Source organism: Diceros bicornis, chromosome 37 (genome assembly GCF_020826845.1).
Source record: "Diceros bicornis minor isolate mBicDic1 chromosome 37, mDicBic1.mat.cur, whole genome shotgun sequence".
NCBI classification, from domain to species: domain Eukaryota; kingdom Metazoa; phylum Chordata; class Mammalia; order Perissodactyla; family Rhinocerotidae; genus Diceros; species Diceros bicornis.
The window spans coordinates 91,209-102,138 of record NC_080776.1 but is presented as its reverse complement, the minus strand read 5'-3'; the positions used below and the strand labels follow the sequence as shown (position 1 = coordinate 102,138).

General features: G+C 36.8%; 1 protein-coding gene across 1 annotated transcript; it reads left to right on the top strand.

Annotated features, from left to right (window-relative positions):
- The first annotated feature begins 7,360 nt into the window (after nt 1-7,360).
- Nucleotides 7,361-8,314, top strand: LOC131399281 (olfactory receptor 2T27). The gene has a single exon (XM_058533451.1). The coding sequence runs from the start codon at nt 7,361-7,363 to the stop codon at nt 8,312-8,314; it is 954 nt and encodes a 317-aa protein (XP_058389434.1).
- The last annotated feature ends 2,616 nt before the right edge of the window (nt 8,315-10,930 follow it).

The following is a 10,930-nucleotide window of genomic DNA, read 5'->3' as shown; positions in this document are numbered from 1 at the left end:
ACCATTTTGTGAACATGCATCCTATGAAAAGCCATGAAGATGATCAATTACCTCAATTTTCCTTACCTCCAATCATCTATCCCCCACACTTCAGACCAACTGGCCCCTCTATCCCATAAATACCCCTAATTCCCATTTTCAGGGAGGTGCATTTGAGACTTGTTCTCCCATTTCCTCACTTGGCTGCCTTGTGAATAAACCATTTCTCTGCTGCCAAACTTGTCATCTAAAACTTGATTGGCACATTGTGTGATGGACAAAATGGTCCTGGTTTGGTAACACAACTTATAAAAAAGACAAGATGGTTACATGCCAAGTGAATACTTTAGTAACAGAGTGGGCCTAAAATGTAGTATTTTCAGCAAGATATTACTTCCTTAAGAAGGTTGGATTTTTCTTTAATCATTGAAGAGAGGAATGCATAAGGGTTAGAAGTGTTAGAAGATAATTTTCCAAAATAAAACCATGAAAAAAGTAAAAAAAAAAAAAAACTAATTAATTTAATGTGAGTGCAGAGTCCCACAGCCTGATTTATTTGAGGTCAGTTTAATTATTGTAATTCTTTACAAATTGAAAGGTTACATTTTTATGAATTAAAAAAAGGAAGGTAAAAGGTCTTATCACACTTGGATAAACTGTCTAATGGTAGGCTAGGGACAAAGTGCCCCAGGGACTGATGTTCTGATGTCAGTTGTTCTTTCAAATGAGAGTATTGATCTACTATGATGATTCAAGCACTCCTATTTAAGTTACTCGATCTCTTTGTTTTTAGCAGCCTCCATAATGTAGCCATTGTCAACTTTCTTTGCACCATCTTTACTAGGCATTTAAAGACTCAGGCCTGTCTATCTCTAGGTTATCAATCTATTTGCCTATGCTTGCCTATGTTAAAGCATCTCATGCTGGTTAGAGACTGACTCTTAACATTATGCCAACAAGATGTAATTCTGTGCTGAAGCCACTGCACCATTTCATTCTTTTTTCAATCCATGGACACTCCCTGCCTTCATACACTCCCTTCTCTTTGTTTATCTCTTCTTGTCTTTGCTTTGCTTCCTTCAGAATATCAGCTCTCACTTTGAAAGTTCTGATTTTTACTCTAAGTTACTCACCGTTTAAAAATGCTGAGCAATTCCATTTGCTACTTTAGTTCTGTAAGATTTTTCTCTGGATAGTAGGTATTTGATCTTCAGTTCAGACTGTCAGATTTCAGACCCTCCAGGGGAGACTATCATGTGAGGTAAGTAATTCTGAGAACTTTGTGTCAATCATGGGGTGTTAGAAATATCAAAATCTGGACTTATTTAATGGGAAACGGGTTCAAACTAGGGACATATAGGAAATCTTGAGGTTGATATGCCTCAGCATTCTACTATAGGTATTCATGAATCAGTGCTACTCATGCAAATTTTATATATTTTGATCTCATTTCTTCTCTCAGCTGATATGATTCTCTGTTTTGTAGATCAGAACATAGGTGATTTTTCTTCTCAGGAAAATTCTATACAGATTTGTTTCGTTGTTTAGCTTGTCAACACGAATAGTCCATAATCAATCTATAAATCAAAATTGGGCTGAGTTTATTATATGAGTCAGTTTTGAGACCTATAGCTGAGGAGAACAACCTTCACCGAGGAAGAAAGCACTCCAAAGACGTCAGGGGTACAGCATGGTTATATTTTGTCTTGGAACAAGGAGCATACAGTAAATGTGACAGGAATATCTGTTTTACTACAGTCACACTATATTTTGCTAACACAGCATGTCAGTGGTCACAAGATGAGCACAGTAGGTCAGTAATTAATCCTTAGTTTCTGGGAAGAAATGTTTATCTTTAAAGGAATGCTGATATGGGGGAAGCATACATCCCTACCTTTAAGAACCTCATTCTTAGCTTTGGGACATTGTAAATGTTTAGAGCAGATGTATAACGCACTCTTGAGGCCATGTCAGTCCTTTCTGGAAAAACAAGTTCAGGCCAAATTAGTTTTAAACCAAATGGCTTCCTCATGTACCAAAATATATTAACTTTTCTTATTGCTTTTCATTTATTCATCAAGATTCAAGAAAGTTCTCATTGCTGAAAAAGTGTATTCACTCACATAATTTTGAAGTATTTATAGGGACAGGAGTTTATCTAATTTATTTACACTATCACATCTCCTCAGGTAATTCATTAATTTCTTGAAAGATAACTTAGTTAGAAAAATCTTAAAATCCTACTCTAAGAAACTATCCCATCACAGTTTCTTATTTTATACTTAGGTACTACTGAAGGCAGATAGGATAAAAAATATGAGTGGCTTGCCAGATATCAAGAAACTCAAAAATGATGAAGATAGCCTGTGAAAACAGGTTTCTGATCCCAAATAGTGTTTAATGTTTATAGTATTACACACCAAATGCCAAGGAAAATAAGTTTCCAAGGTGGAGATACACAGAGGAAGATCTACGTTCAATTTTTCTTGAGATTTAGCCGAGAATGTGATTAGGCCATTAGTCTGCTTTCAGAATGAAGGATGGTCATTTGTTTTTGTCAAAGTTTCTCTACCCTTCTGAAGATTCCCCAAATTACTTTATCTTAAAAACAGTTCTATGCTTTTTTTGTTCACTTCACAATTAGAAGTGAGGCTTCATATGAAAATACTACTGAGGAGGAAATAAATGGATTAGATTATACATAGGACTAAATGGCTTACTGTGAAGGTCACATTTTCTCCGTTTGCCCAGGTCATCCTCCATTTGTGCCAGTTGTCATAACAGCTTGTCTGGTTGAGACTTTTCGCACTCTCAAATGTCATCTGAATTAGATGGTTACTTAGAATTGTGCCAATCTTTGACATACAGTAGAGTTTGACAGGAAAGTGACAACATTTAAAAGGAAAAAGAAAAAGAAAACCAGCTATCTGCTATTGGATCTGCTGTTATTGGAGAGAAGAGATTTGGAAAGCACACAGTGAGATTCCAAAATTTAATTGTCACTGCTTTTACAATTTTGACTAAGAATAACCTAAGACCCATCTGATTTTTAGTATCCATGTTTTAAGCCAGAATTTACACATGCAACATGGGTGAAAATTGACTTCATCTATGATACTGTGTTCCCCTTATCAACAGAGAGAGGTAGTGGACCTCACTGAGGTTATTCTTTGTTTTCATTTGAATTCTTCTGCTTATTCGCATAAGTAGGAATAGGACTCCTTGTCCTCATCGGAAAGGAAAAATTTATTACATATGTGGTCTTGTAGAGAAAACTGTAGTCCTAAAATATTCAACAAAGAGCAAAATAATTCTATATTTGTTAAAATTTTACACATTTAAAAACTTTTGATAGCTGGATTAAAGCAGAATTACATATTAGTGACTGACCTGTATGAGGCATAACTTTCCAAACCACACTCAGAGTTCAAAGAGAAAAATAAATGTCTTTATTAAGTAAATATTTAAAACACTTTTGGCCTAAAAATCAAATAAATTTACAATTGCAAGTAATAGTTTGGGTAAAATTGTTGCAATAAATATTATACATAAAGAATGTCCTTATCCTATAGAGAGAAATGCTAATTTTTGAGAAATCCCCAATATAGAAAAGGGCAAGTGTCATAAACAATGAAATCCCACAACAAATAATAGAAAGACAAAATATACATATGATAATATGTTTAAATTTCTCAATAACCAAAGAAACTTATATTAAAGTGACTTTAGATACTATTGCTAAATGCTGGCATGAGCACCATTGTTGTCCTCAGCATCACTGGTCACCAAAAATCTTGTATAAAAATTTGGTGATGGATTTCAAAAGCCTAATAACACATCTTCCATGACCTATCCCATAAAATTAGCCCCACAGCATTTTACGTTATAAGCAAACTTAGAAGCAACGTGAATGTCAACCAATTGAAGAATAGTAAGTACATATTACATCATTTAACCGTAACAATATTCTTTGTAAACATTGCACATCTACATGGAAAAGGTATACTTAATAGTATTTCGTACTGTTATACATATTAAAAAATTGAAAGTATACTTACAGAAAAAATTATACATAGACATAGAAATAGTTGCTACATGGGGCCATGAAGTATTCCAGTTGATTTCTTTCTATTTTCTTATTTTCCAAATATTCTTTAGTGTTGCTATACTGGCTTGTAATTTTTTACGTGCAAGGCATGAATCAACACTGACAAAACGGGCGGGAAATGCTTTTAAAATCTGAGGAATTATGGAACTGCTGAAATACCCCTTTCCTTTTGTAGAAAATACTGGAGAGATCTCTAAAGCCTCATTAGTGAGTTTCAGGAATGAAACTCAGGAATATTCATGGTCAAGGCTAAGGACATTCATGCCCTGAAAGGGAGATTTTTGGGCCCATTTTTCCTGCATGGGCTTTAACATTACCCATGGACCAATAGCAATTGCTGTGCTTGGTCTCCACTAAGCATCTACTATCCTCTGAATTTATAGTTAAATAATGAGCAGAGCCCTCCAAGGAGCTTGCTCTTATTAAACTTCTTATGGGCAGAGCCGAGGGGGCATTCCCTCTCTCTCCCTTACGTGGATTGCTGCAGAATGCTTGCTTTTAATTTCCCCAGTGCTTTAACACAGTAAGGGGAAAAGAAGAGAGGAACAGAACAAAGATACTCATCAGGAAAACAGCTCTTGAAAGCCCTGATGTAAAACTAGTAATATTTCAAGAATGAAAAAGCTGAAAAATTTAGAAGGATGTTATGTGGGTCTCATCAATAAAAACCTAAATGATAATGTATTTTCACAATTAGAGATGAATTGCTTATCAACCAGCCACTGGATTTCAGGTCCCATCACTTCCATTGAATTCTTCTCTCAATGTTCTGCCCTTTTCATATTCTCCATTATACACTGGCTGGGTCAAAACCCCAGAGATTCTAATCAAAACCAACTGTAAAGTGAACCTGTGGCCAAACGTATTATAAGCGTTCTTATTTGCCTCAATCCTAGGCTCTTTGAAAGCAGAGACCACATCTTGTGCATTCTTTTAGGTCCTTTCAGAACTTAAAACTTAAAACTTTGACTCACGTAGGGTGCTCCACAAAATATATGGGGAATGAATGAATTGATATCTACTTAAGACTATTGCAAAACAGTATAGAGTGATTATACTGCCACTTGTTAACCAGAGTCATTTGCCTCTGAGAAAGTCTCTTAATCTCTTCAAATATCATTTTTTTATCTGTTCAATGGGTAAAGTAGTGCTATAGTATTTCATAAGGTTGTTGGGGAAAGTAAATCAAATGAGATTTATGAATCACTAAGCACTCTGTTATTAATGTGCTCTTGCTACTATTTGCAGGTGAATGCATACAGATGAAACACCTTTACTTTTTCTAATTTGCTATTACACCTGATTTTTCTTGCTCAATTCTTTCTATTTTGGGTTATATTCAATTCTGGGAAATTTGGTTAGATGGAGCTATTAGGAGCCATCATATTCTGGAAAAGGGAAGCTCCAAAACTGGTGATCTCCACTAGAAATTTCATGGAAGCCACAGAGATAATTTTAAATTTCCTAGTAACCACATTAAAAATGTAAAAAGAGGGCCTGCCCCAAGTGCATGCGCTCCTCTGCTGGCGGCCCGCGTTCGGATTCCAGGCGCGCACCGATGCACCACTTCTCCGGCCATGCTGAGGCCGCATCCCACATACAGCAACTAGAAGGATGTGCAACTTTGACATACAACTATCTACTGGGGCTTTGGGGGAAAAAAATAAATAAAATTATAAAAAAAATGTAAAAAGAACAGATAAAAATAATTTTAATCCTTGTTATTTAACCAAATATATCCAAAATATCATTTTAGCATGCAGCCAATATAAAAATTTTAAAGAGATACGTTGCATGTCTTTTTTACATTGTTTTTGATTTTTTTTTTGCGAGGAAGACTAGCCCTAAGCTAACATCCATTGCCAATCTTCCTCTTTTTACTGAGGAAGGTTGGTCCTGGGTTAACACCTGTGCTCTACTTTATATGGGACATGGTCAAAGCATGGCCTGACAAGCAGTACGTCGGTCCGCACCAGGGATCAAACCTGCCAACACTGGGTTGCTGAAGCGGAGCAGCGAACCTAACTGCTATGCCACCAGCCTTGCCCCAGTTTTTGATTCTCAATGCAGTTTGTACTTACAACACATCTCCATTCAGAACAGCAATGTCTCAGGTCCTCAACAACCTCATGTGGCTTGTGGCTACCGTACTGGACAGTGCAGATCTATATGATGCCAATATAAACTGTACAAATAACCTACTAGTTTATAAGTGTGGTAAAATTTTATTTAACTAAATAGCTGCATACGCATAATTAAACTTCATATTTAAGCAGAAAGGTCCCTCTTTTGGAAGATAATGCCCTCCAGTATTATTTAAATCAGATTTTTTCATTCCTTTTTCTATTAAAAAGTTATTCATCCCATCTCACTAATCATATTAATAAGGTATATATTATTAACCAGTAGTTTTCTGCTAAAAGAAGAAAAATAAACACCACTTGACCCAAACATTGTTTCCCTTGATTGTGTTCTTTCTCTTAATTCTTGGATTGTTTCTCAGAGCTCAGAGCTCTTTTGTTTTATTCTTCAACATGAAATCATTATTTTCAAGTATCCAGCACCTAATAAATATAAGCTAAGCACTCAAATTTTACAATGTGCAAATGAGTCATGAATCTGTAAATTAGATAACAGTCAAGGTGGTTATCCTTTCAGAGGCAAAGTGTATACTCTTGATCAGTGGTTTTCAAACTGAATTTCAATTGTGAGAACTAGAGCCTAGTGTGCGGAGAGAAGTGTATGGTGGAGATTCCCTCCTTTCCTTATCCACCACTTTATCCCTATTCAGTCAGACAGGTTCCATTTTTATCTGTTTTATGTGTATACTCCATAATGTAAGATTATGCTTGAGCAAAAATAAAATAGTTAATTAATGTTTTTGAACCAGAGGACATAAAATTGTTTCATCATGACCTCTAAGATAAGAAGTAATAGACAGCAAATCAAACATATCATTCTTGAATGAATGGTGTGACATAATATAATCCTACTGAGGCTGTTCGTCCAGGAAATTAAAAGTTCTGAGATTCATGAATGGATGTGCATCATATTTAGAACCTAAAGGTAAAGGCTAATTTCTCAAAGTAACCCATTAGCTGGAATCAGCCCCAGGAAGTACTAAAAAAGGAGAAAATTACACAAAGACATATGATTAATTTGTCTTGATTTGTTCATGACCACATTGTAAGGTTTTAATCAATCCAAATATTTATCTTTTGTGTCCAACTTTACCCATCATGTCTGCCTCTCTTTTGTGTACCCTACAGAGCTATGGAGTGGGGCAATTATTCCATGTATGCTGACTTTGTCCTCCTTGGCTTGTTCAGCAACACCCGTTTCCCCTGGCTTCTCTTTGTCCTCATCCTCCTGGTATTCGTCATCTCCATAGGCAGCAACACCATCATGATCATTCTCATCCACATGGACTCCCGCCTCCACACCCCCATGTACTTCCTTCTCAGCCACCTGTCTCTCATGGACATCCTGTATATTTCCACTATTGTGCCCAAGATGCTGCTTGACCAGATGGTGGGCCAGAGAGCCATTTCCTTTGCAGCATGCACTGCCCAGCACTTCCTCTACTTGACCTTAGCAGGAGCTGAGTTCTTCCTCCTAGGACTCATGTCCTATGACCGGTATGTTGCCATCTGCAACCCCTTGCGCTACCCTGATCTCATGAGCCGCAAAGTCTGCTTGTTGATTGTGGTGGCAGCTTGGCTAGGAGGGTCCATAGACGGCTTTCTGCTCACCCCAGTCACCATGCAGTTCCCTTTCTGTGCCTCTCGGGAAATCAACCACTTCTTCTGTGAGGTCCCTGCCCTTCTGAAGCTCTCCTGTATAGACACTTCAGTGTATGAGACAGCCATGTATGTATGCTGCATCATGATGCTCCTCATCCCTTTCTCTGTTATCTCAGCCTCTTACATGAGGATTCTCATCACTGTTTACAGAATGAGTGAGGCAGAAGGAAGGCGAAAGGCAGTGGCCACTTGCTCCTCACACATGGTGATTGTAAGTCTCTTCTATGGGGCTGCCATGTACACCTACGTGCTGCCTCACTCTTACCATACCCCTGAGCAGGACAAGGCTGTGTCTGCATTTTACACTATCCTCACTCCCTTGCTCAACCCACTCATTTACAGCCTTAGGAACAAAGATGTCACAGAGGCCCTACAGAAGGCTCTGGGGAGATGCTTCTGCTCAGGAAGGGTAATCACCTTCTAAAGAAAATGCATTTGCTGCTAGAGGTTTGAAGAAAAGGATAAAGAACTTTGTCATCACTTTTGGATTTAAATATTCTCTACCTGGAAAATTAGCGAGTCACCCATATGCCAGCAACTGTGAGGCATTCTTAGGATTTGGAAAGCTGACTGTGGGATTTGAAGGATATGGTTATTTTTTGAAAGGTATGAGGGTTCTGAACAATAGACAATTTTAGATGGAATGAGAGTAAAGTTGGGGTTTCAGTAGTCACCTCTCTGCTTTCCACAAAGCATGAATTCCGCTGGAGACCAAGCAGTTGCCTGTTTCTTGCTATGGCCAGTCATGGCAAAAGAAATGCTAATCTTCAGCTACTTCTCTGGCTTTTTACCACTGTCTCTCTTTAGATGTTCTGCAAATTGACCCCTTCAAAGACATAAACTTGTCAAATACTACTTTGTATGTGAAATGTTATTTCAATATCTAATTGATTTTTTTCTACAAATGATGTTTTTGGTCTTCCAAAGCATTTAATTCAATCAAGCCAGTATTGGCATAACAATTATTTGGGAAAAAAAATTGGTTTGACTCTATGTGATTAATTTTCTCAACTGAATTCCATCAGCACGTCTTATAGACACAATAGTGTACATCAAATTTTGGTGGAGATCAGCACATTCATTTTTCCCTATAAGATTTTGCTGAAATCACTCCAGAAGGATGGATTCAGTGCAAAAAAATGTGGTTTTGAGGCATTGGTAAACGTTGATGGCTCCTACGTTTTCTAAACCTCATTGTTCCAACATCCTAATGACATAATTTAATAGAAACAATCAGGACAGTTTTAAATCATATCTTTTTCCCTGTATTTAAATTGTCTGATGGCATAATATATTTCATTTCAAAGATTCTCATGCAGAAGAATGGAACTTCTTTGAGAGTTGAAGGTTAATTTATTCTTTTGGAATTTAATATAAGCTACTCACTTTGTTCTACTTTTTAATAGTATTTTAATTTAGCTTTATTTATTTAATCATTTGAATACTCGTATATTAACTAGTATTTTTCTGAAGTAGAGAAAATTATTGTTATCTCCTCTCTTCCATGCTTTTCCCTACTTGACTAAACTCATTCTAAGTCCTCAGTCTTTCCTTCTTCCTACTTTTTTATCTTGGAGTTTACTTATCTTGTATTTCATTATCAAGAAGGAAATATTTTGCATTACAAAGAAAAAATGTAATTATATATAAACTCATTTTTAAAACATAAAGTATTGGGGTAGGGGCTGGCTCTGTGGCTTAGTGGTTAAGTGTGTGTGCTCCGCCACTGGCGGCCCAGATTTGGATCCCAGGCGCGCACCGATGCACCACTTGTCTGGCCATGCTGAGGCCACGTCCCACATACAGCAAGTAGCAGGATGTGCAACTATGACATACAACTATCTACTGGGGCTTTGGGGAAAAGAAAGGAGGAGGATTGACAATAGATGTTAGCTCAGAGCCGGTCTTCCTCAGCTAAAAAGAGGAGGATTGGCATGGATGTTAGCTCAGGGCTGATCTTCCTCACAAATAAATAAATAAGTAAATAAATAAATAAATAAATAAAATATAAAGTATCGGGGTGGTTTAAATGTGTATAGACAAGTCAGCTGGGATTTGACATATGTTTTAGAAAATCCAATGTTTCCATACTCTGGAAAAGAAAAGGAGAGATATTTCATTAAAGAGCTTTCAAAGACGCCCTATTTTCTATCTTGCATTTCCAAAGAGGATAGATGAGTCAAAGATGACATTATTTTTTATCCCTAAATGTAGACATCTGTCTTATTTTCCCTCAATAACACCAAGATTGGAAGCAGAAGTTGGAGTCAACTTTTAGACTCTACCATTGTGTCCTGATCTCCTTCCTCAACTCAGTCTTCTACTCTCTTTGAAATTTGATTTCTAATACCTGTGTCATGGAAAGAATGACTTAGACCATGATTAAAAGTTTGGGTCATTTTCCGATTTAGAAATAGTGACCATGCCTTATAAATGGATTCTGCTTAGGAAAGAAATAGTGAGATTAGGAAAATTGGTTTCTCATTATAGAGAAGTTTTGCTATGATAACTCTTGTTAAATTCTAATTATAGATAAGTTTCCTACATCAGGTTGAAGAAATTAATTCAATTTTTAAACTCCTCTTTCTCAATATATTAAATTAGGATATTCTAACCTGCTCCTTATCTTAGAGGGATATTTTTTACAAGGATATGATAACTGGTGCAAAGCAACTTTAGCTTCGGAAGGTGCTATATACCATGAGGTATTATTATAGCTAACTCATCGCTATGGAGAAGGAGCAGTGAAACCTGCTTCCCTAACCCACATCTATTCCAGAAGTGCTCTTGTCTCTTGACATTGCACTTAAAGCAGAATTATATGTTGCAGAGATGAGGCTACAGAGGTGATGAATGTCTTCTATCTTCAACATAAAAATTTTATAAAACATACAGAAAATAGTTCAAGGATTAATGTTAGTCGACTGGCCATTACACATCCTTGTGATAAAATCATAGCCCTTGCCTCTAGTGTATCATGAGGGGCTAGATATCATTCAGTCATTTCACACTGGTTTCTGCCTAACTGCAGAACTAGGGA

Excerpts from the sequence above, each read along its gene's own strand:
- LOC131399281 (XM_058533451.1), top strand. The coding sequence starts at position 7,361 with ATGGAGTGGGGCAATTATTCCATGTATGCTGACTTTGTCCTCCTTGGC.